The sequence below is a fragment of the Orussus abietinus genome, unplaced genomic scaffold (assembly GCF_000612105.2).
Source record: "Orussus abietinus isolate OABI.00-Male unplaced genomic scaffold, Oabi_2.0 scaffold10, whole genome shotgun sequence".
Classification (NCBI taxonomy): Eukaryota; Metazoa; Arthropoda; class Insecta; order Hymenoptera; family Orussidae; genus Orussus; species Orussus abietinus.
Window position 1 is genome coordinate 613,224 of NW_019396009.1, and position 22,590 is coordinate 635,813.

General features: G+C 34.9%; 7 protein-coding genes across 13 annotated transcripts; 3 read left to right on the forward strand and 4 right to left on the reverse strand.

Moving 5' to 3' along the window:
• Positions 1-83: 83 nt before the first annotated feature.
• On the reverse strand, positions 84-5,087 carry LOC105699882 (adenylyltransferase and sulfurtransferase MOCS3). Of its 3 annotated transcripts, none has more exons than XM_012425278.2 (6): positions 4,808-5,087; positions 4,353-4,566; positions 3,941-4,239; positions 3,375-3,842; positions 3,094-3,290; positions 84-979 (listed from the first exon to the last, which is right to left on the reverse strand). In XM_012425278.2, exons 1-5 carry the CDS (start codon positions 4,983-4,985, stop codon positions 3,139-3,141), a joined length of 1,311 nt encoding a protein of 436 aa, XP_012280701.1. In that variant the 5' UTR covers positions 4,986-5,087; the 3' UTR covers positions 84-979; positions 3,094-3,138. The 3 variants fall into 3 exon arrangements, with proteins under 3 accessions (XP_012280701.1, XP_012280699.1, XP_012280700.1); XM_012425276.1 differs by lacking the exon at positions 84-979 and adding an exon at positions 1,687-1,813; XM_012425277.1 differs by lacking the exon at positions 84-979 and adding an exon at positions 2,823-2,993.
• On the forward strand, positions 1,101-3,069 carry LOC105699884 (probable galactose-1-phosphate uridylyltransferase). The gene is made up of 6 exons (XM_012425279.2): positions 1,101-1,342; positions 1,409-1,578; positions 1,692-1,897; positions 1,964-2,192; positions 2,279-2,495; positions 2,630-3,069. Exons 1-6 carry the CDS (start codon positions 1,216-1,218, stop codon positions 2,893-2,895), a joined length of 1,215 nt encoding a protein of 404 aa, XP_012280702.1. The 5' UTR covers positions 1,101-1,215; the 3' UTR covers positions 2,896-3,069.
• A 686-nt stretch (positions 5,088-5,773) lies between the features above and the next one.
• Positions 5,774-8,063, reverse strand: LOC105699867 (D-beta-hydroxybutyrate dehydrogenase, mitochondrial). Of its 2 annotated transcripts, none has more exons than XM_012425257.2 (7): positions 7,663-7,741; positions 7,478-7,566; positions 7,297-7,380; positions 7,036-7,210; positions 6,742-6,863; positions 6,570-6,674; positions 5,774-6,458 (listed from the first exon to the last, which is right to left on the reverse strand). In XM_012425257.2, the coding sequence occupies exons 2-7, from the start codon at positions 7,478-7,480 to the stop codon at positions 6,060-6,062; spliced, it is 888 nt and encodes a 295-aa protein (XP_012280680.1). In that variant the 5' UTR covers positions 7,481-7,566; positions 7,663-7,741; the 3' UTR covers positions 5,774-6,059. The 2 variants fall into 2 exon arrangements, with proteins under 2 accessions (XP_012280680.1, XP_012280679.1); XM_012425256.2 differs by lacking the exon at positions 7,478-7,566 and adding an exon at positions 7,953-8,063 and having other exon boundaries at positions 5,775-6,458; positions 7,663-7,882.
• A 925-nt stretch (positions 8,064-8,988) lies between these two features.
• Positions 8,989-11,495, forward strand: LOC105699868 (DNA fragmentation factor subunit alpha). 2 transcript variants are annotated; one of them, XR_001104070.1, is made up of 4 exons: positions 8,989-9,191; positions 9,332-9,644; positions 9,746-10,113; positions 10,352-11,495. XR_001104070.1 is itself a non-coding variant. In XM_012425258.1 (3 exons), the coding sequence occupies exons 1-3, from the start codon at positions 9,014-9,016 to the stop codon at positions 9,864-9,866; spliced, it is 612 nt and encodes a 203-aa protein (XP_012280681.1). In that variant the 5' UTR covers positions 8,989-9,013; the 3' UTR covers positions 9,867-10,270. The 2 variants fall into 2 exon arrangements, 1 of the variants encoding a protein (XP_012280681.1); XM_012425258.1 differs by lacking the exon at positions 10,352-11,495 and having other exon boundaries at positions 9,746-10,270.
• Positions 11,496-11,697: 202 nt separating this feature from the next.
• Positions 11,698-13,822, reverse strand: LOC105699869. 2 transcript variants are annotated; one of them, XM_012425261.2, is made up of 5 exons: positions 13,550-13,822; positions 13,273-13,423; positions 13,121-13,199; positions 12,920-12,994; positions 11,698-12,099 (listed from the first exon to the last, which is right to left on the reverse strand). In XM_012425261.2, the coding sequence occupies exons 2-5, from the start codon at positions 13,342-13,344 to the stop codon at positions 11,873-11,875; spliced, it is 453 nt and encodes a 150-aa protein (XP_012280684.1). In that variant the 5' UTR covers positions 13,345-13,423; positions 13,550-13,822; the 3' UTR covers positions 11,698-11,872. The 2 variants fall into 2 exon arrangements, with proteins under 2 accessions (XP_012280684.1, XP_012280683.1); XM_012425260.2 differs by having other exon boundaries at positions 12,866-12,994.
• A 239-nt stretch (positions 13,823-14,061) lies between these two features.
• Positions 14,062-20,672, forward strand: LOC105699696 (formin-binding protein 4). Of its 2 annotated transcripts, none has more exons than XM_012424885.1 (13): positions 14,062-14,511; positions 14,684-14,841; positions 14,925-15,027; positions 15,105-15,281; positions 15,360-15,525; positions 15,605-16,632; positions 16,770-17,161; positions 17,233-17,366; positions 18,604-18,749; positions 18,889-19,158; positions 19,337-19,677; positions 19,788-20,114; positions 20,199-20,672. In XM_012424885.1, the coding sequence occupies exons 1-13, from the start codon at positions 14,436-14,438 to the stop codon at positions 20,289-20,291; spliced, it is 3,411 nt and encodes a 1,136-aa protein (XP_012280308.1). In that variant the 5' UTR covers positions 14,062-14,435; the 3' UTR covers positions 20,292-20,672. The 2 variants fall into 2 exon arrangements, with proteins under 2 accessions (XP_012280308.1, XP_012280309.1); XM_012424886.1 differs by having other exon boundaries at positions 19,475-19,677.
• Positions 20,652-22,190, reverse strand: LOC105699699 (40S ribosomal protein S13). Its single transcript, XM_012424890.1, has 3 exons — positions 22,046-22,190; positions 21,413-21,540; positions 20,652-21,076 (listed from the first exon to the last, which is right to left on the reverse strand). Exons 1-3 carry the CDS (start codon positions 22,066-22,068, stop codon positions 20,772-20,774), a joined length of 456 nt encoding a protein of 151 aa, XP_012280313.1. The 5' UTR covers positions 22,069-22,190; the 3' UTR covers positions 20,652-20,771.
• Between the last annotated feature and the right edge of the window lie 400 nt (positions 22,191-22,590).

The window sequence follows — 22,590 nt, forward strand, 5'->3', positions numbered from 1 at the left end:
CAGTTTTAGGAAACCATGTTATTCAAACGGCGAGTTTCTTGGTCGTCTCCTCTCTCTCGATGTGTCTTTGTCAAACGTACTTCGAAACGATTACGCAGTATATCTACCCGTGTATCAACAGCTCATGCCCCAACTTTTCAAGTCGATTTCATATGTATGTATGCTACGTATGTATGACGTACGTCATACTTACATCTATCAATCATAAATCTCTACCTGAAACTAATCGCCTAATTATGTATGTGCGCATATTGAAATCTGAAAGTAGTATACAGGTACGGGGACACACTATACTCTTCGGACGTATAATGAGCGTTGTTAGGGCATTCGATTCAATTTTTCGGCAATAAAAAAGAATACCTCCCGTTCAAAAATGATTCTCGCTAACGAATTAACCGAGTCTTAAGGCTCGTCATGTTCTCCTTTAATATCGCGAAATAAAGCGATAACGTTTTTAAATGAAATAAATTTAAATCTCCAATAACAAGTGTTTAGTTCAAACATGGCGCTATTATACATATTTTCAATGTTACAAGTTCCGTGAGAGCGCAGCACCAGAGACAATTTTAAATATCACTGTGCGACAACATGAGAATAATCTTTGAAAATGGAATCGTACTACATATATTTTAATCTTAATACGTCCCTCACGTTTTTCGCCGTTTTCTTAATTGCTCATGGTGTCTTATCACGGCGGGTTCTTCGGGGCAACTGTCGGTCTGTCGGCCCGGACCGCGATGAGAGAATCCCTGAGTTTGGCGGCCACTGGAGAGTATTAGGTGGCAAGTGCGCGAGCCACCCGCATTCTCCGCCGAGGACAGTACAGAACAGTACAGAACGAAATTGTACGATTCAACTTGAGAGCAATCTCCCTACTCATGCCTGCATCAACTGCCATATAGTCTTCTTGACAGATATTGACAGATATTATCAAATATTATCAGATATTAATTACTTATCGCCGGAACACTGATGGTATCTGAAAAATAACAGAATGAGATGTTACAAGACTTCTTTTTTAAAAAATCAAAGTAGTCATCAGAATTTCAAATAATGAATGACCTAGGTCAATGTCAGATTCTAGAGAGATAACACTTAAATATGACATTGCACTTAAGAAAAAGCGTCGCACTTGATGAATGATATAAGTGCAGTGATGTCATTGCTTTTGACCTTGTGATATGTTAGAACGACGCCCTATTGTAACGTAGAACAATGGCTCATAATGAAAAAGTATCCAAAAACAGTATGAATTGCAGTCATGATACTTGCTGTGAAAAAAGTCAATGTGAAGCAGATAAAGACAAAAATCCCGTTGATGATTCAAAATTTGATCCCACTGGTAAGAAGCTTTAATTTTATGTTAATTTATCATTACTATAAAATATATTACATTTGAGAATTTCAGAACATCAACATATTCGATACAATCCTTTAAAGGGTGAATGGGTTCTTGTATCCCCACATCGTATGAAACGGCCATGGGGTGGTCAAGTAGAAAGTAATACGGATGACGATCCCCCTGATTATGATCCCCACAATCCTTTATGTCCTGGAAATATCAGAGCTAATGGACAGGTACAGAAACTCGTATAAAACATTCTTTACAAAATATGCAGTTATATAATATTTTTCAAAACTGTTAATGCTATAACGTGATTATAATATAATAATTCTGTTATCGCTTTCAGCTCACACCATCTTATGAACATACATTTTCTTTTGTTAATGATTTTCCTGCCCTTTTGGAATCGGTTCCTGATCCACCAAGCTCAACCGATGAATTATTCAAAATGGAAGCTGCACGGGGCACCTGCAAAGTTATGTGCTTTCATCCTAAATCTAATGTTACAATTGCTTTGATGAAAGTTAATGAAATTAAAAAAGTAATTGAACAGTGAGTATGATAGAAAGGTGACAACATACATACAAGATCTGGTAATTATTATTAGTTTACAATCAGGTGGATTTGTGAAATGCTTGAATTGGGTCAGAAATGGATTTGGGTACAAATATTTGAGAATCGTGGGGCAATTATGGGATGCAGCAATGCTCACCCTCATTGTCAAATATGGGCCAGTTCTTTTTTACCTTTTGAAGCTAAAAGAAAAGATAAGTTACTTTGTGACTATTATAGTCGTAACAAGAAGCCACTTCTCATTGACTACATGCAAAAAGAAATAATTAAAAAGGTATTAATTCTGTATATTGATGAATAAACATGGAATTCATTAATAATAACATTTTTAAGTGGCATATATTTTTGTTCACATGATAGGAGCGTATTGTGATTGATAACTGTGATTGGATAGTTGTTGTTCCATTTTGGGCTGTATGGCCTTATGAAACAATGGTGCTTCCTAAACAACAAGTAACGAGAATGCAAGATTTGACTCCAAGGCAACAAGAATCATTAGCTGTTATAATGAAAAGGCTGTGCACAAAATATGATAATTTATTTAATTGCTCATTCCCTTACTCTATGGGTTGGCATGGTAAGATTAAAATAGATGTTATTTATTTAATATATTTTATATATCAAAAGTTCTCATAATTTTATATACTACTAATACTTAAATTCCAGATCTAAAAGGGCATATTTGTTTTTAAATAGTTTGTACAATTCTAGGTGCTCCAACTGGTCCAAACTTAAACAATGACTTTAGATACTGGACATTTCACGGAATTTATTTACCTCCTCTATTACGATCAGCAACAGTGAAAAAGCATATGGTTGGGTATGAACTCTTAGCTCAAGTTCAGAGAGATTTAACACCCGAGCAAGCAGCTAAGAAATTAAGAGATTTACCAAACACTCACTATAAACATCCTGAAACAAGTTTATTGCCCGACGAAATAATGAAGTACTGTGACTGTAATCCATCTCATGTATAATATAAACTTGAGTAGATAATTACCAAAGATGATATAATATATTATACATTCAGAGAAACTATTCAAGGGAGTTATCGATTCAGAGGCCAGAATAAAATCTAATAAAAATCCAATGTTAACAAAAAAGGCCTAAGTTAATTTATTATCGAATAATAAATGCATTATTTCACTTTTTATAGTTCACTTTTTTGTACTTACCTTTTTAGAGTTTTCTACATTCCATACATCCTTTAAATAATATTATTAATAAATAGGAAAAGTAGAATCGACCATTGCACTCCACGCGTGTATTCCTCCAATAATATCTCTTATTCGCAATGTATCACTTTTGAAATAATTTTTTAAAACCTTGACAGCTTTTTGAGAATCATTTCCACGGCGACATAAGACATACACTGTAAAATACTTTAAATAGATATACAAGTTTTCACATTAAATAAAAAATTCATGAACACTGATTACCAGAAGCAGTCTCTCACCATTAACTTGCTGAATGTTCTCTTGTATCTTATTTATTTCATGTTTAATTATTTCCAAATTGGTCTTCTTATTTAAATCATTAAATGGGATATTAAGAGCATTCTTAAGTTGACAAATTTGAAATTCTTCTGCAGAACGAACATCAATAAGCACATGTGATTCTGTGTCCGTCTTCATAATTTCATTGTAATCATTAACAGTAATTCTTTCATTTCTTTCTAATATGCTCAAATTAGGATTCTTGTCATTTGCCTTTGCACCACAAAATTGTTCATAATCTATTAACGTACATAATGTTGGTTTATTACCACATATTTCACAACTAGGATTTTTTGGACGTAGCTTGACACTTCTAAATGTTGTCTCTAAACCATCAAATAATAGAAGATAACCGGAATAAACTCTGGGCACGTTCAAAATAATTTTTAAAGCTTCCAGTGCTTGGAGAACACCTATTGTACCAACAGCTGGAATACATTTTTTATACATTACTTTATGTTTCTAACATGTTAATATTGGTGCAAAACATTATAAATGTATAATTTATTAGTCTATTAAAAATTACCTGCTCCTAAAACCCCACCATCTCCACAGTTGGTTACAGTTTCAGGTGGTGGAGGTTTTGAAAAGATGCATCTGTAACAGGGGCCGTTATAATTATAAACTGATAATTGCCCCTCAAATTTTAATGCAGAACCTGATATTAATGGTTTTCCAGTCAATACACAAACATCATTTAGAAGATATCGTGTAGGTACGTTATCAGTGGCATCCAATACAATATCATATGTTTCGACTATTTTTATAGCATTCGTGCTATCTAATAGGATCTTATGAGGAGTAATTTTTACATTGTTATTTAGTCTGTAAAATAAAAACATTTTCTAAAATATTTGTAATTTGTAGCTACTGCAAATAATAATAATAACTTAATCTGACATCATTAAATACCTAGATATTCTTTTCGGCATACATACTTTCTTAAATTTTCAGCTGCTGATATGACTTTGGACATACCAATATTTTCATTAATATACAATAATTGTCTATGCAAATTATTTACTTCAACATCGTCATAGTCAATGAGACCGATGTGGCCAACACCAGCACCTGTCAAATATAGTGCCGCTGGACAACCAAGGCCACCGACTCCTACAATAAGTACTGACGAATTCTTTATTTTTAGCTGACCTAGAACAATGTAGAATTTAAATTATGACTCCTCTCCTATACATACAGTGAAAATTTACACAACTGGCAACATTTAATGTGACTACATTTTTCAAGGCGTTTACATACTTTAAAATCATTGTACGATTATTACAATTGCTAGAAAAAGGCTGTGAAATATGAATATCCTGCAAATGTAAGAATAGTTTATTTCATAGTATGAATCAAAATAAATATTTTTTACTGGTAAAAAATTCTTAACCTTCCACGCCAATTTCTGGTAATAAGATCTGTCTACTGTATCTCGCAATCTCTTCGTTATTTAAACCATACTGTTGTAATATTTGATTTCCTTCTCGTAAATTCGCTAGATCGGCTTCTTTCCGTTTCAGAACAGCTCGTAACTCAGCGATTTCTTGCTCCAGCTGTTTCTCTAGCATTTTCTTAGCTCGGGTATTTTTTAACAATTTATGACGGCAAAAACACTTTGCCGGTGCGTAGATCAAGAATTAAAATTGGAATCGAATTATCAAAATATAGTGTGGACCGTGGCTGGATTGAACAGAGAGAGGAGTCGACGCGTAGTTTTGCAACTCACGTATAAATACGATACAAGCGCCTTTCATCAGAAACCCAGTACATTATTTCTTAATGTTATAAACGAGTCGTAGCATATCTGAATACTGGATCAGTTACAAATAATTGGGCACTGAAATCGCGAAAAAATTTATAATCGTTAACTATAAACCTCATTGTGCGTTTCTAATTTAAATTCAACTTTCCGTTAAATTGCTCCACAAGAATATATATACATAAGAATGTAACGCTCATGTAACCAAGTCTTAATGATTTTATTTGAATCGACATTATTGGACATAACCTAAAAATACTCTAAAACTACAAATTTACGATAGCATAAACAAAGCAAGTTTTTGAAGTTTTACAGATTTAGTTAGTAGTTATGCTACGTGGTGAAAATATTTCATATTGCTTAAAACTTTTTACATTGTTCACAGGTTAAATAATGAATTGTAATTTATGAACTTAAAGTGATCTGCCTCAGGTGAACATAAAATTGTATAACATTTCCAAGTAAGGACCCTTTCTTGTTAATTATATTATTTAATCATTGCATGAGAATTATTGGGATGTTAATTATGTAAAGTCTGTTGCAAAATAATAATTTTGTTTTACAATATCTTTGTATTTTATTTCTGTTAACCTGGGTTTAAAAATAAAATACATAATGCCAACTCATATTGCGGTCAATAGGATGTAATTATTAAACTATTTCGTTAACTTTTATTTATAATATTCATTTTTAGATACCTTCAAATTTTCCTGATTAGTACTTAATTGTGATAATCTACATAAATTATCAGAAATTTGTTTAATCCTTTTAGATTTCATAGAATTTATACTAGCCTATAGGAAACATGTTATGGAGTACGGTTAGCGTAAATACAGATTCCAGGAATATTTTACAGTTGTATTAATCATTGCACTTGTGCACGTTAGTTTGCATATAATATATCATAAACTGGTCTTGGAAGATGATCACTAAGTAAAGCTTGTATTCTTTCGGAACGAGATACTGGGCTATACCTTTTCATTGGAAAGGTTTTTATCACTCCATCTGTTAATGCTCTAGTGACGGAAGTTAAATCTGCTTCAGGACCTTTCGTGTATTTTTCCAATGCCAACATCTCTTTTTGAAAAAGTTCTTGACCATATTCTTTACGGGTTTGAGGTTCTAATTGAGTCCACATATCCCTCGCTTGTTCCAATAATGCAGCATTGTCCTTAAGCCATGCATTTCCTGATACGTATTCTCCGGTCTCAACGATAACAACGTCAACGCCCCATCTTCTCATCTCGAGTCGTAAGCATGTGCCCCAGGCTTCTACAGCAGCCTGTACATATATTTAAAAGAAGTATTAAGTGCAATCAAAATCACATATATTTCAACATATTTTCTATTAGTAGAAAATGAACTTTTTATAATTATTTAATTATTCACTTGCCTTTACTGCACAATGTATACCACGTACAGGACTTGGTATGCGAGCTAATAGACTTCCAACAAGAACCACTCGACCTCTGGATCTTCTCACCAAAGGTAGAAATACCTGGTATCCATATTATAGTAAAAAAAGATATCTTACTGCTCATTTAATTTGTTTTCATGTACTTTACCTGAGAAACTCGAGCGACACCAAAAAAATTGATTTCTAAACTTCGTTTCAGCACAGACGTGGGAACCCATTCGCATTCACCTAAAGCTACCCATGCTGCAGTGTGGATCAGTGCCCACAATCCTAAATAAAAGAAATGCTAGGTCAGCTTTGTGTAACAATCGAGCGGCAGTACATTTCAAAACCATATTTCTCTGACATAATTAGCATTAAGTTAATACACAACTTATAACTTATTTGGTTATTCTGCCTATTTTAATACAGGTGCACATAAAGAGAAAAGAATAATTTACACCTGGTGCTCCATCTGGCAAGTTTTCATTAACATACAAAAACGTTGAATGTATGTCACGTTCACTCGTAATGTCCAGTTGCAATGCGTGTAATCTGCCCGATGCCTCTTTCTTTAAAATCTGTGCCAACTCTTCATTCTCTGATTTATTTGTGAATCCAGCAAATACCGTGTATCCCTTATTGAATGCAAGAAAATTTTAATGTTCCAATTTTCTCGTCAGAATTAAGCTAGTAATTTTATTAGCGCAACCAAGGTCCATACCAACTCATCCAATTGCTTTGCCAAAGCATATCCAACTCTAGAGTCGCAACCAGTGATTAGTACTGCCTTGCCAGCTGCTGTCACCTGTGTTACACAATGTCTTTTGCAATCATATTTCCAAAAACAGTAAAATCATACAGCATTCAGGGGGAACGAATCGCTTCTCTCACTGCGAACGAACCATTAATTCAATACCGATCTAATATAACCATTGGAGCAACGCTGTGAAGTGAACGTCAAGGGTTTTGCATTCTTCCTCTATTGAAGATCCTCCGTGGTTCCAGGGTAAAAGACCAATAATAATCTTTTATGGTAATAAATGCACGATTACATATATTAGGAAATTAAAATCTGATTTTCGCTCACCTTGAGATTGTGATAAAATAGAGTGGCGCTCAGGGAAATAATCAACAACAGAAGAAATAGCACAAAACTGGAAGTCTGCGATATGCCAAGGATATTGAGCACGGTAGCGAGTATGACCGCAACCGCATGAGAAAATGCAACAGGCAAAAGACACCTCTCGGCTAATTCCCATGTTTGACTGTCGTCAGGGTCCTTGTTGGAAGTAGTCGGTAACATTTCGCTTATCCCGGAAATTTAACGTTTAATAGCGTTATTCTAAACGGTACCATTCGAGATCGACCTCGGCTCACCTAAGAGCATCAACTGGGCTAAGTGCGAGCTAACTTTAAACCTCGAAACAGTGCCTAGTCTCGTAGATCTAAATATAGCCAGGTTGAGGTGCCTTAAATCCACGTGCTGTCCCGAAATTTCACCTGTTTCTGGAAATTGATAAAAAAAACCTCGAAATCAATAGGGACATCATTAATGGCAAAATGATGCGTACGGCAAATTTCTCGTTGACCTGGGCAACACGAGTGCATGAATTTGATGACTCATGATTTTTTAAGAAATTCCAATAAATGCACGGAGAGTGAAATTCATAACCCTTTGTAATTAGTACGTGCTTAAGACAAAGGATGCAAGTGGGTGCAAAGTGGAGACCGATATCCTTGGTTGAGGCCAAGATTTAGCGAGGGGCGAAAGGAAAAACGAAAGGAGCGTGAGCAAGGTTATTGATTTCCGTCTAGCTGCCATGTTGGGAGGAATGCTATTGGGGTGCTCTGGACTGTATATATATATGTGTGAGCACGTACATATATACTGTAGTCTACGGAGGTATAAATAGGAGGGGTGGTTGCACCATTGACCCAGTGTCGGGTTGATACACCATCGGTTCGGTCCTTCTGGTACGACAGTGGCAGCTCGACTACTTTGCAACCCTTTTATATGTACATGTCACTCGACCAATCCTTTTGTATACTTTTGCAGAAAACAAGTATACCCAGTACAATCCTGTAAATACACTGCCCTTGTATTTAACCATCGAGTACTCTCCGCCCAAATCATATAATGCTTTTCTCGATTAGACCTATTGACCTGTAAACTCGACAAGGTTTATGAATTATTGGTCACTTTTGTGTGGCCTCAGTGGTAATCGCGTTCATCGGTTTTACTTTAATGCTGAAGGTGAAAATATTGATCTGCATTGATGTACATCATAAGCAGGACTGTAACATAAACTTGTCTGGGCAAACATATGTAATAACTGCCAAAAGAATACAAGTTACTTACGCATAGGTGCTGCGCAAACTAAGGATTTGACTGGAATTGCTTTTCAAAGATCCTGCTTCTTGTTTGGGAATTTAAGAAAATGTCCGACTCTTCGGGAGTGTCTCATGGAATGGGCAATCCTTACAAAATAGTCGATCATGCGAGGGAACGCCGCAAGGGAATTACGGCAACCTCTCTCAAGGAATTAATGAATACCGCTCGAAGCCGGTTGTCGTTACCTCCAGATGTGGATATCACCGTTGTTCTTGAACAAGATGGTTTGTAACATTTTAAACGAATTCAGACCGTTGTTTTTGTTTTTATAGACTTCAATAACTTGATCCCATTAAGTCAAGTACTAAATGAGCAATAAGATATTTTTTACTAAAACATATGTATAAATGTACTCACAATTTAGGAACAGAGGTAGACGACGAAGAATACTTTGCAACGTTAGAAAGGAATACGAGTCTTATGGTGTTACATGGAGATCAGAAATGGACGGCAGCTGGTAGTGGGAAGACAACCTCTCGATACATTGTCGTAGATGACGTAGACAACGTCGAAAGTAGCTCAAAGAGTGACGGAGTCAGGAGGATTCGAACTCCGGTCGAACCATTAGTTTCGACACTTCATGGAGATCCATCTCATATTTCGTTGCTCGGTGGCAATGACTTGGAATTGCTCAGTGACATGGATCCGGATAGCCTTGTAGACATTATGCCTGACAGGTATGAAGGAACGACAATGAATTCATGGAGCCTTTACTCTCATAGAATACGAATAGAAAAAAAATGCATGATGTACTAATGGCAAATCACGTCTGTATTAGGATGTTCCTCGAACAATTGAAGGAAGCATCGGGTCGGTTTCTGGTTGAGAAACGTCAAGCTCAGGAGTCAATGGCTCTTCTTCAGATGTACGAAAGCCGTAGTGAGATGGAGCGAGCGTAGGCCATGTGGGGGGTGGGCGCCCTCACATTGGCCAACATGTATCGCGTACGACGACGCATTTTCTACAAAGGTCGTCAAATACGACAAACCTTAATCCTCTTGTGGAATTGAGCCCATTGAATTTTTTTTATTTGTGTACTTGGACACACGAGGAAGAACGTCCTTTGTATGATGAACAGCGAAAGCAATGACACGTCAATAATATTAAAGGAATCGTTATTACTTTACTGCTCTAAAACTGCTCAAGGTAAATATACCAAAGAAAATCAGAAAGCGAAGATCTATTTATGTCTTCGCGTTGTTTATGACAAAATGTCACAAAATATTTGTCAGGTCTGTTAGATGTATCGAGTCTAAATTTGTCAAATGAAAATTGATCTTATTAAATACGTGTTTAATCATGACATGTTTTATCTCGGTATCGACGCATAATTTTGCTTCAAAAATTTTCAAAAACTACATCTAATGGATTAATTACTTTATAGCTATATTTTGCTTGGAGTAGTTGGACGGAGCAGAACTTATGCCCCTCTTAAAGCACGGCGTACTCTATGGAATTGCTTTCACACACAGCAAAAATCCACTATATTCCCATAATATAATAACATGGCAAGAAACGTGAATGTATCCTTTGAGGAGAAGTGTAATATAGGAGTAATACGGGAGGAAAATGAGTATACCGTCATAAGGTTGTCATATCAGTGATAGAACAAGAAAATACTCCCTTTACTTTGTATTTTATATGTAGGTAAACCATGTGAAGTTTTAGTTCAACGAAGTTTAAAGAAATATTTAAGACTGAGAATCATAGAAACACAAGTTTCATCTCCATTTAGATCACAAATTCATTGTGCACTAACTTTCGTGGTGCAATAAAAAATATCAGCCCTTTGATACCGATTGAAGTTGCGCGTTTGATAAAAAAAAAAGAAGAAATTGTCTAAAAATCAATGATAAAGGGGCTTCTGAAAAGGACGCACACGTCGGTACACGAAGACCCATACCGGTTGAAGTAAAGTGTGGTGATCAAAATGGTTGAAGTACTGTTTCGTTTGTACAGATTTGTGACTCGATGTATGTACAAGTAGAATTTAATAATTTAACAGACTAGTGTAGCTGCATTCTAAATGACAACCTGACGATTCTCTACAGAAGCCCCTCAAATTTATGCTATAATGTTGTTTGATACTGTATGACATGTATTTGACATCATGTAGCATATTGACTGTTGTTTGTACAGTCATTTGCACTCATAACATTTTAAATGAGGAAAAATGCAACGACCATTATAGACTATTTGTTACCCAGTAACACCCAAAATAACATTATTACGTTACACACTTTAGGGTAACTTTAGTTGGTAATAAGTTAAATGTTAAGTCACACACGTACACGTTTATATTTTAGGTACAACTAACATTGAACTATATGCTGTTTAGTGAGTAACCAAACTACCAAATAGAACTGCCAATTCAAAAAAATGAATCAATCAATGCTCAAAAAAAAATCCCAAGGATCTCACGTTTTTAATAAATCTGGAGTGCTTTAAGGAGTCTTAAAGACAAAGAAATTGTAAAAATGGAAGTAATAAAATGAATAGTTGCTCGCTTCAGCAATTGGACAATTTTTAAGCCTTTCTTTGGAGTAAACGTAGTTAATCGTAATTGAAAAGTCAAATTGTTTTGGCGGTGAAAATTTGGCTGCAAGAATGAGTCACTTTGTCAATCAAATATGCAACAAAGAGGAACTTGTTTAATGTAGTACAACAGAAGGCATTATTTGAACAAACAAGGAATCTTGCTGAAAGGATAAACATTAATTCAAAATACAGTTTTAACGATTTATATCTATTCTGTTTATTTTTAATAAAACTAAATCCATCAATTCTTTAGGACAAGTGACGGACAAATAATATGCATTGAAAGAAATGTTCTTGCATTCAGGTTTTCAACTGTGTAACTATCGTAAAGCACATCATACATAAATAAATAAATGTTGGAAAAAAATTAAATTTTTATGGAATGTAAGAAATCGGTATCTGCAAGTTGAATTAATGCATTGGATACATCGCGAGATCGGTTTGATGCATTGCGCAGCTGGCAAGCTGCTTCTTGCAGAGTGAGCTCACTTCTCAATAATTGTCGATTGACAGCTGCTAATTGTTGAATACCAGCAGCGAACGTTCCCTCGCTCAGCTCTAAGACATTTCTGTCTAATGCTTCGTTGCACTCGTCTAGAAATAATCAGAAAATTGTCATTTTCAAATATTTCTTTACACAAGATTGTATACATTGATTTAATTTCTGGTGAATTATAAAAATAGTATTGTAGTATAAACTGATGAAATTGAAGTCAGTATTAAGACAAGCAGGATTGAATAAAAAGTCTATTTGCAAGATCTGTTTAGTTATTTCACTATAGAAATTATATTTTTGCATATAGAAGAAAATTTTTGTAAATTTCTTCATGAACATTTTCTCAAAATTTTTACAGATTATATAATCTTCCAAATTATTCCTAGCTTCTTAGTGTCTCAAATATCTGAAAAGCTATAATAATAATTTGGGTTTGATAAAAAAAATTCTTATGAATTTCTAAGTACTTCCAATAAATTTCTTTTCAATAGTCTAACAAACATTTTTCTCATTTTTACATTCTGAATGATTCTGAGAAAATTGTCAGAAAAACTAAGTTTTAGGGTGAGGTTAATGTAATCAAAAATTAAAAATGCTCGTGATCCTAAAAGAAAAAATTTAAACTTACAAAAGCGCTCCAGCGAGAATAGAGGCTTAATTACTATGTATACTAAGATGATTAACAGTATTCTACATTTAAAATATACTATAACCTTATTTACTATAGTTAATGTAATTGAAATTGTACTACTGCAGTGTCAATAAAAAGTGATATCTTAACATGTAATCTGTACTTGTTGATATTAAATACTTACTGAAAACTATTAAAAAATGTACAATTTCAATTTGGAAAAATATACTCACGCAATTTTTTATGAAGTAAACTGTTATACTTGATATAATTTTTTTTAGATTTACGTGGTTTAATTTCGGTATACGGTGGACATGCTGTAGCCTCTACTGCACCACTGACGCTGCTTAGACTAGTCCCATCTAGATATATCGCTAGTATTAATATTATCACAAAGTACATTTCATATAGTACACTGCTAACAGTTGGATGCACAATCATTCTTAATGGTAACTTCATATATTTAAGCAGAAATACATCATTTTTACCGTCATCAGATTCAGGAGCTTCTCCTGTAATAATAGTACCACAGGAATTTGGACCTCGTAAAGCTGGAAAACCTATGCCCTAAATAAAATCAACATTCTAATAAAATTCTAATAATCGAATTTTTAATTATCATAAAGAATAACATACATACAGTAGCAATATTTACTGACTCATCATCGGACTCAGGAGCTTCACCAGAAATTACAACAGCTTTCAGATCCATTATGATACAATGTAATTAATTAGCTTTCTGTGACAGGCTTGATAATTTAAATATGTACCACATTGTCTACTCCATCATCCTAAAAAATAGTTTGATTTTATCTGACGTCTCCTATTTATACTTGGTTTTTTTTTAAAGCAGAAACAATAAAAAGACTAATCTGCTTAAGGAACACCATGTCACTTTTACTTGTCAAAAAACGTACGTTCTCATTGGTAACGTAGCTGATTTGTTTGTAAAAAAAAACCTAGTTGGGTAAACATTCAAGATTTAAGTATTACATTATTATATTTAATTGTGTGACATCTGAGGTTAAATATAATCACGATTCTACTCGTATGTCATGGAAATAAATTCTTTTTTTCACCGGGTTATTTTTGGTTATGTTCTTCCAATGAATACAAAGATACGTAGAAAATTGTTAGCACTTTGACTCATGGACGTGATTCTTTCGTTCATAGGGTAAAGTGACGGTACTCCAAATTTACAATACGTGCTTAAAGGTGTTTTTTCATTAGCATTACAGCAACAAGCATCAGAGGGACGAACGCGAATAAGAAGTTTTGATTGGCTGCTGAAAATGTACAGCGGAAATTCCCCATTCCACTTTTTCTTTGGAGCCAATCAGAACCTTTCATTCGCTCCGACCTATGACGCTGTCGTCGGAATGAAATGGCGACCCAAATATAGTCACGGACATGGGCAAATAATTTACGTTTTAGGTTATGCCTGAACAGTTATCGTTATGACATCTTAAGGAATAATCTTGTATAAAAATCATTGATTATTTGCGGAAAAATTTGTTGTAAACAAATAATTCATTATACTTGTTGACTTATCTTCGAGTACTTTGATATTATTATATCTGTAAAGTAATTTGGAAACACTGTTCATGTAATATAGAGTTACTGAGAGATTATGCCAAGAAACTGAAGAGATATTGTAAAAATAATGGTGCCATTAGTGATTACTTTTCCCCTGATGATAATATTTTAATCGTTGTTGCGATAAATCCTTTATGAACGATTTTGTTAGTACAAGAATGCATTATTGTTCATCTTAACCTCAAGGACTGTGTTGGTTTGATCATCATGAAGCGAAGACAACGGAAACCAGTTTTAGATATCAACGGAGAAGAATCAGAGTCATGTCGGAGACGATGGCAAAGTAAGTATGAAAATCTAATGACTGATCGCAAATATGCATCCTATGCAATATGTGTATATTGATATTAGTACATTCTAAGGACTTACAGAATGTATCTAATATTATTACACTCTTTGTCGATGTTATTTGAATATTCACAAATTTCTTTGATATAATTTAATACTTTTTTCAGATAAATATCAACAAATTGCTGTTGACCATCCTGAACATAATGGAGCTTCTGCCAATCCACTAGCAAATTTGTTAGGTCATTATGATTCAGACAGTGAAGCAGATGATGCAAAAGATAATCCAAACAAATTAAATGATAAAGTCAATGATTTTCTGAAGGTATTTTTCATAGAAAAATTGTTTAATAAAGAGATTATTAATCTAAGTAATAGTTGAATCTTTTTGTTTCTTTTTTTTTTCAGGAAATACAACTCATTGCCCCTGAACCACTAAAATCTGCTTCGTCCACGAAATCACATGCAATAGCAGTTCAATCAGGAAATCATGCAACGCAACAACAAATTTGTAAATTTTCATTTTAAAAGTATGAATCAATTTGTATCCAGTGGTATCATCTTTAAAAATATAATACATTTTTGTAGTGTGGCAAGAATGCTATGATGAGACAACTGGTTATCCATACTATTGGCATACAGAGACAAATGAAGTGACCTGGGAAATGCCATCGGAGATGAGGTTACTTCGTGATGGTGTTCAACAGGATCCTGCATTACGCTCTTCCCACGTTACTCAATGGCCTCATATTTCAACCAGTTCATGTATTAAATATTTTGTTTACATTAATATTTTATTACATTTTACTTTGAATGTAACAATGTATTTGAATTTTCATTCAGATTCAGAAGCACAAACTGACATTCCTGAGGGTATGATCCCTAAAGAGGTAGTTGCTAGAAACCGAAACAGATTATCTGGTGTACCTCAAAGTAGTTTTCAAAAAGTGAAAACTAACGAAGAAGTTTTGGAAACATCTGATCCAAAAGGAGAGGATTCTGATGATGGGTATGATTTTAGTTATCAGTAAATCGAAATACACTGAGTATTCAAATAATTTTTCATATTTCTATATATGACTTTACAGAAAAATAGAAATGATAACATCCTTTGGGAACGATGAAAGTGAATCGGATACTAGTGATAATGAGTCTTTAGTTAAAGAAACATCGAAACAAGGTGTTTCATCAAAATCGCACTTACAAAAGCACTCGGTAACAAATTTAAGTTCGAGTGGAAAGTCAGAAGATGGTTGCCGGAACTCTCGAATTGGTCCAGTTTTCCTTTCTGCTAGTATTAATGTTGATGAAAGAAATGAAGATGTTGAAAATAAATGTAGAGCCGATGAGGACATAAATTCATCCAAAAATCCTGATGTTCGAAGTGGTACAACAATGTTAATTACTGGTAAGGAATATGCAAGAGTTCAAAACAAATCTTATATCGATGAGAAGGACGTTCTTATGAAATTAAAAAGTCAAGGAAGAACGGTACACTCTGTTAGTGGTAGACAATCAGAATGTACTGAATCCTCAGTATTGGATGAAAAATCTAGTCAAATGGAAAAAGATACTCAATTAAATCGATCAGAAGAATCTCATAATATGCAGCAGGAAAGTGGTAGAAATATTACTACAATGGAGATGCATCGTAAGTCTCTTACATTTGACAAAGACACAAAGATCTCTTTAGTTCCTGGTTATGGCGATGATTCAGATGGAGACGATGAGATTTCGGTGAAGAAGTCAACAGTTAAACCTTTATTTCCAATATCTGAGTATCAAGCAAACCAAAGTTTAGTTTTGCCTCAAAACACAACAAAAGACAGTTTGGGTACTTCCACTGATAATGTCAGAAAAGTGGAAACAAAGCAATTACAAGGTGGAAGTGTTAAAATTTTTGAGTACCATAATGATAATGTGTTGAAGGACAAGGAGAATGATTTATCTAAGAAATTAACTCAACGTAATGAAAATGTGGAAGTAGAAAATAAAGATAAAGAGGAGATTCGGATTGTCAGAGTAGAACTGGAACCACCGAAACCGAATATATTCTTGGAAAATTTGGAAGCTCCAGCGAAAGCTTTTCAAAGAAAGAAACGAATAGCTTTTGATGGTATGTTATTTAAATTATGAGTTATATATTTATCATAAGTACCAATTTTATTTTTTCAATAATTGTAGACTAATTTTAAGAATATTATATATTACATAAGATTCTTATTAAAATTTTTCGTTGTCCACCACTTTTAGTTGTTGTTGGTAAAAACAAAACGACCGAAGCTCCTGCAACCTCGGCGCCGAAACCAGACTCTGAGAATGCCCAACCTTTGGTTCCGATCAACGATCCTGATCATCAAAATACAGGATTTCAAAAAGAATCCAGCGTGGAATATTCTGAACCTTTGGATCAAAATGCTGAAGCATCCGAAAAACCTGTTAATGCAACAAAAAATGGTATTAACTTTGTGAAAGGAGAAACCTTAAATATGCCTGAAGAAAATACTTCGAAAGCTAAAGAAAAGGTTGAATCGAGTAAAGAGGATCTCAAACCTTTAGTCGAGACTATTACAGAGAAATTAAGGTTTCTATGCGAAGGAAGTCAAATGGCATCTGCCGTGCAAGTAATGGGAATCCAACTACAAGTGAGTAATGTTAGTCTACAAATTTCGCTATCAAGGTACATGTATTTTAATAATGTCTCTTCTTATTGTAGACTTTGCTGACTGCATGGGAAGCGGGTGACCTAAAGGAGAGCTACCTCTCTAATTGGCTGACAGGAACAAGTGGAGAGCTGGCCCGGCTAGAGCAAGCAGCTGCACCTCCGGGATGGGACTGCCAGTGGGATAGGTACAGTATCCCCCACAACAAACGTAGATTAATTTCGAACTGTCAATATGTCCTTTCTATCCGAACGCTATTTTTGTTTTAACCTCTGAGATACGCGTCCCGCATTACTCTCAACAGTAGAATAGTAAAATTTTATCAAAACAAAATGTGTTATATTTCCTGAGGTTAACAAGACCTGTTTTAAGGGGATATAGAAATAGATACAACAATTCGTAGGCTTTGTATCTGCAAAAGAACATATTGTTATAATTGTTTTTCAATATGAGATCCACGTTAATGCAAACATTTTAAGTCTCTTCAATACAAGAACATCATCGTATCGGTTTAAAGTTATGAATTATCTCGATAAATATCTTGAAGAAGGATGTAGCTTTATGACTTCATGTTACCATTTTCCATATTCGCTGACTGAGTTAGCTTGACGTTTCATCAATTGGCGTTTATTGTTCCTTGATGTAATACTCATCGTTGTTCTTTTTTAATGCAAGGTCCGTTGATGTTTATACGGTCCTGTGAAAAGTGTCCTTGGGTCGTCACTCCATCGTATTGACTTATAAATTAAATCTACGAATGCAGTGGCATTTTCCTCAAAAAAAAAAAAACTAATTTGGTTCTGTAATTTTCGTGATTTATGCTTTGTCTTGCTGTTATAGGTCGTCGAAAAGTGAACATGATTTCAGCAGAAGACCCTGGAGCGTCCAAGAGTGACAGGATATTTTGCTTCATTTCATAATCAAGAATAGATCAGGGGATAAAAGAAATTCTACGAAATCTAATATCACTGAAAAAAGACTACTGCACACTGCCTCTCCAGTATATAGTCGTCAATCCTGTTTAACATTTTTATTAATCTTGCTGGCCTGCAGTAAATACTAAAAAATTCAGGATTTTCTAAGAACAATTTTTGTTTATACACTCAACATGACCAAGGCAAAATATTCTGTCTATGAAACCTGCCGAAGAACTGTGTTGGCATTCCTATTGTGACACATTGTCTCCTCTCACTAACATAATTACTATTTGTACTTATAAAGTAGGTTTTAATAGATGCATCTTCACAGATTTTCTGAGAAACCGTAAAGCAGGTAGGGGTATCAATGGATTACATTCATTATTTTTTAACGAGAAATGAGAAAAAGAAAAAAATTGGCCACGTCAATGTGAGACGACAGATACTAGAAAAGTTGCATCCTTCGTATTGGACTGATGTTTTCGATTTTGGGGGGGATGATTCTAGATCGCATAAACGGTACTATTATCGCAATGCAACGAGCGGAGAAGCCCAATGGACTTACCCGGAGCTTGACGTTATCGGTGGAACCGAGGAAATGGACTTGTGTACAACACCGCCACCTCCCGATCAAGAGGAGGCCTCCATTATAGGTATGTATTCATCATTACATAGTGTTTATTTATATTCAACGATTTTTTACAAAGGCGGTATTTAAAAATAATTAATATTGTGAGAATCAAGGTTATAAAATATTCTGTTTTGATCCCATTTCTTTCTGTAACACTTCAGAGAATGAGGGAATTGAGACACCTGAACCGAAGCAAGATTCAACTTCTCGAGAGTCGGCCAGTGAAGAAAAGCCTTCAGTGGCCTCCGAAGAACAGGAAGAAAAAAATGAAACTAGCTGCATAGAAGTAAGGATCCCTCCGCCTCCAAAAATATCCAGCCCGAGTCCACCTCCGCCACCAAGGATATTCGCAGAGGATTTGAGGAGAGGAAGAAAGAGACGAGGCAGCGAGAAGAATCATGGAAACAGAAGGAGGGAGAAATTAGCAAAAGGTAAGCTAAGTCCTATCTCACAGTTCCCCATGATGAGAAAATTACAATTAGCTAAATTATATAATTATAGAAAATGTGTTTGTAAATTGGACATTCGTATTGTTGGTCCAAGGACTATGAATATATTTTGCTCGCTCTATGGCGAAGTAGTGATCTGAAATACTGGCTTCTTTCACAGAAGTGAATCCCACGACAAGTACGAATCAGTCTGTCAACCCACCCTTACCCCTTTCATCACCAAAATCATTACAGCCCCCGTTGCCTCCACATCCTCCATTAGTCCCTAATCCTACAAACAGCGAACCATTACCGCCAGGTGTAGACCCACCGGATATGCCGTACACTCTGGCAGCATCTGCATTGGAATCAAACCTACTGTACACAGCAACGTCCCAGCAAACCAACCCAATTTACGCGGCCACTATTGGGAATCCTGGACTACCACTTTTAAATCACCACACTGCACTGATGCAAGGACAATTGATGCATTATCCTGCTTACCATCAGCATTTGCACAACGTAAGTGTTCACATATCAATGATTTGATGTTGCGAAGAATTAATTACACCACAACTTTGTCGATATTAGTGTCACCTTTAATTTAAATGATTTCATTTTGTAAAAAATAGCAAGCTATTTTGGCCGCAGCAGCGAATCGATTAACAGGACAAGAAGCTGTTAGATTCATGGTAGCAGATTATACACAAATGTATGCCAGTAGCCAAGTAATAGCTAAGCCACCAATAAAGATGCAGAGGGAATCTTTGGGATCGGCTCTAAATTCATTTTATAGTGATATTGCTTCTATTGAGAAAACAAAAAATGAACAAGACAAAGAACAGGAAACATTAGCTTCTGAAGCTGTTCCGTCGCCTGTTCAACAGGTGCAGACGGAGATAACGGAACAATCCAATCTTCCTACAGAAACTGTAATAAAAGAAAAAAAGAGAAAAAAGGTAAGAGCTGTATTTAAAAATTAACAGCAATGTACTTCCACCACATTTGATTCATCTTAAAGAAATATTGTAATATTGTTTCAGGCAAAAATTGGCAGTAGCAAGAAGCACAAAGAAATGTCCAGTATGGTAGCAAAGTGGCAGAAAGTTCAGCAGAATTTTGAGGATAATAGTTAAGAAATCCATTTATTCCCGTTTCAAAATAGAATTTCACCGTACTGTATATATAAATTGTATAGCTAACCTATCTGTATCTTTTGACTGAATTTGTTTCATAGGCATACCGTTAAATTTTTTATTCATAAAAAAAATTTAATCTGGTATCCTGAAAGCGATATGTCATGTTTTTTAATGAGTACCTATGAACATTTGTAAATATAACTGTGCATATATATACATACATATATGACTTCAATATCTCTTTATTGAATGGGCTAAGTTCATTTAATTAAGGACATGTTTCGATTAAGATCATTGTAGATATAATTATTATTAGTTTTCAGTTTTACACAATTTTAGGGTTAACTCATGCCAAGGATCAATAAAGAATAAACTTTATTCACCTTTTTCCCGAAATATTACAAAGGATTCTAAGTATAGTAATTTAAGAAATGAATAGAAAAAATTGATTCATACATTTTTCTTTATTATTGCAATTTACGCAACAAGAGCGCTAGCTGTGGAGCTTTCATATTTCCAGTTAGGTGCAAGGGATCCTTTGGATTTATAATAACGGGCCAGCCTGTGAATTCTGGATTCAACCAAAATTAAACGGAATTTGCTGTCCTTGTCTTTTCGGTTACGCTCCAAATGCTTTCTAATGGCAACCGCTTTCTTAATTAAATAATACAAATCTTCTGGTAAATCCGGAGCAAGTCCCATGCTCTTTACAATACGCAGAATTTTGTTTCCTGTTCGGAAACGTACCTGTGCCACTCCGTGAGAATCTCGAAGGATCACACCTGTAAAGATATAATTGTTGAATCATACAGAAGTGATAACAGGAAATATAAAAGATTGGTTCATAAAATTAAATGATTTATTATTAATGTTTGTGGGTACCTATAATATTAACAGATATATCTGACAATACCTCAAAACCCACTAAATTGCTCTAGCAAACTTCTAGGAAGGGATAAGACTAGATTCAGTCTAACCTCAGCTGGTTGTTTGCAAGTACTTTTTAAAACAATGTATTATGAAAATGTCCAACAATTTTGACATGATAGTATTAACTGTGAATCACTTATTTGTTAGGTTCGTTGGAAGAACGAATCAAAATTCTTAAGTATTCTTACCAATCTGAGATGGAGTATGACCCCTCTTTGCAAGTTTGAAGATTAAATCTTTGCAATCTTCAGGTGTTAATTTCAGCCATGTCGGTACACTCCGCCTATATGGAAGCGCTGATTGGGATATACCCTTTCTGAAATCCATAATCATAAGTTTAAGTGCGATGCTTTCAATACATTTATTTTGTAATTAATTAGGCTTTTCCAGGGAAAGTAAAATATTAATTCCATTCTCTCTAACTAATAATAATTTGAGCTATATAGGAAAAATATTAGAGATCTGATCTAACCTATTATAAAAACTACTAAGTGTTTTGACGAGGTTAAAAGTAGAAGTGTCATATAGCTGAATCTGTCAAATTATATAAAATTCACTTGATTTCATGTAGTATCAATAAAAGTACATTACATTGATCGTGCAAAAATGTGCACAATCCTACGCGCCGCGCTAAGAATTATTCGAGAAATAGAGACACATGGCCTGAGAAGCCACGTTTTGTTTCATCGTGTTTTTCGCTAACTAGCCCCCGCTTCACGCATCTCTTTCCAAATAAAATTAAGAGGTCGTAAGTACAACCAGTAAGCAAGAATTTCTTGAAAAGTAAGCCTAAAACTTATTAAATACTCTATTTAATTTACCCAGGCGCGTGCATACGACCCATGATGCCAGGTTTTTCTTCACTAAAAGACACTCACGCTTTCGCAGAAGAACGAGGAAGTGATCAGCATCAACCGATTCACGAAAGTGGCGCCATCTTTTATAATCGCGGGAAAAACATCCAGGCTAGAACATTGAAAGATTTATTTTTAAACGCCAAAATGTCATTTTAAATCGCAAATCTTCAGTTTAATTAAAAGCAATATTCATTGAGTATATTTTCATAGGACAATTGGGAGAATATGAACACCTCGTGAGTGTAAATACTGAATATCGTGATCGGTCGGATCCGACACACGGCAAGCGTTTGAAAATGTTCCATCCGTCAGCTGTACTTCTGTTTGACATCCGGAATTTTGGGGATTGCCCGAAAATGCATGTAAGGTGATCCGGTTTCAGCTGTGATTAATTTTGTGACGTTCAATCGAATTTTGTAAGTAAGGAGCGATTTCAAAGAATTTCCCTGGTTCCGTACATAAGAGTTGCAAGTTCAAAATTGATGAGGAAGTCGCACATGGTTGCGCGT

Bases quoted from the DNA above. Each gene is read 5' to 3' on its own strand.
- LOC105699696 (XM_012424885.1), top strand. From the start codon at position 14,436: ATGAAGCGAAGACAACGGAAACCAGTTTTAGATATCAACGGAGAAGAA. The intron at 15,526-15,604 runs GTATGATTTTAG...ATGACTTTACAG, and splicing joins GGAGAGGATTCTGATGATGG to AAAAATAGAAATGATAACAT. The intron at 16,633-16,769 runs GTATGTTATTTA...CACCACTTTTAG, and splicing joins GAAACGAATAGCTTTTGATG to TTGTTGTTGGTAAAAACAAA.
- LOC105699868 (XM_012425258.1), top strand. From the start codon at position 9,014: ATGTCCGACTCTTCGGGAGTGTCTCATGGAATGGGCAATCCTTACAAA. The intron at 9,192-9,331 runs GTTTGTAACATT...CTCACAATTTAG, and splicing joins CGTTGTTCTTGAACAAGATG to GAACAGAGGTAGACGACGAA. The intron at 9,645-9,745 runs GTATGAAGGAAC...CGTCTGTATTAG, and splicing joins GTAGACATTATGCCTGACAG to GATGTTCCTCGAACAATTGA.
- LOC105699882 (XM_012425278.2), bottom strand. From the start codon at position 4,985: ATGCTAGAGAAACAGCTGGAGCAAGAAATCGCTGAGTTACGAGCTGTT. The intron at 4,567-4,807 runs GTTAAGAATTTT...ACATTGTTCTAG, and splicing joins ACCAGAAATTGGCGTGGAAG to GTCAGCTAAAAATAAAGAAT. The intron at 3,843-3,940 runs GTAATTTTTAAT...AATGTATTCCAG, and splicing joins TGGTGGGGTTTTAGGAGCAG to CTGTTGGTACAATAGGTGTT.
- LOC105699699 (XM_012424890.1), bottom strand. From the start codon at position 22,068: ATGGGTCGTATGCACGCGCCTGG. The intron at 21,541-22,045 runs GTAAATTAAATA...TATGGATTTCAG, and splicing joins GGTCGTATGCACGCGCCTGG to AAAGGGTATATCCCAATCAG. The intron at 21,077-21,412 runs GTAAGAATACTT...ATATCTTTACAG, and splicing joins TCATACTCCATCTCAGATTG to GTGTGATCCTTCGAGATTCT.
- LOC105699869 (XM_012425260.2), bottom strand. From the start codon at position 13,344: ATGGATCTGAAAGCTGTTGTAATTTCTGGTGAAGCTCCTGAGTCCGAT. The intron at 13,200-13,272 runs GTATGTATGTTA...GATTTTATTTAG, and splicing joins AGTCAGTAAATATTGCTACT to GGCATAGGTTTTCCAGCTTT. The intron at 12,995-13,120 runs GTAAAAATGATG...CGATATATCTAG, and splicing joins AGCTCCTGAATCTGATGACG to ATGGGACTAGTCTAAGCAGC.
- LOC105699867 (XM_012425256.2), bottom strand. From the start codon at position 7,878: ATGTTACCGACTACTTCCAACAAGGACCCTGACGACAGTCAAACATGG. The intron at 7,381-7,662 runs GTGAGCGAAAAT...TGTGTAACACAG, and splicing joins TATTTTATCACAATCTCAAG to GTGACAGCAGCTGGCAAGGC. The intron at 6,459-6,569 runs GCAAGTGAATAA...ATATATGTACAG, and splicing joins GTATACATTGTGCAGTAAAG to GCTGCTGTAGAAGCCTGGGG.
- LOC105699884 (XM_012425279.2), top strand. From the start codon at position 1,216: ATGGCTCATAATGAAAAAGTATCCAAAAACAGTATGAATTGCAGTCAT. The intron at 1,898-1,963 runs GTGAGTATGATA...GTTTACAATCAG, and splicing joins ATTAAAAAAGTAATTGAACA to GTGGATTTGTGAAATGCTTG. The intron at 2,496-2,629 runs GTAAGATTAAAA...GTACAATTCTAG, and splicing joins TTACTCTATGGGTTGGCATG to GTGCTCCAACTGGTCCAAAC.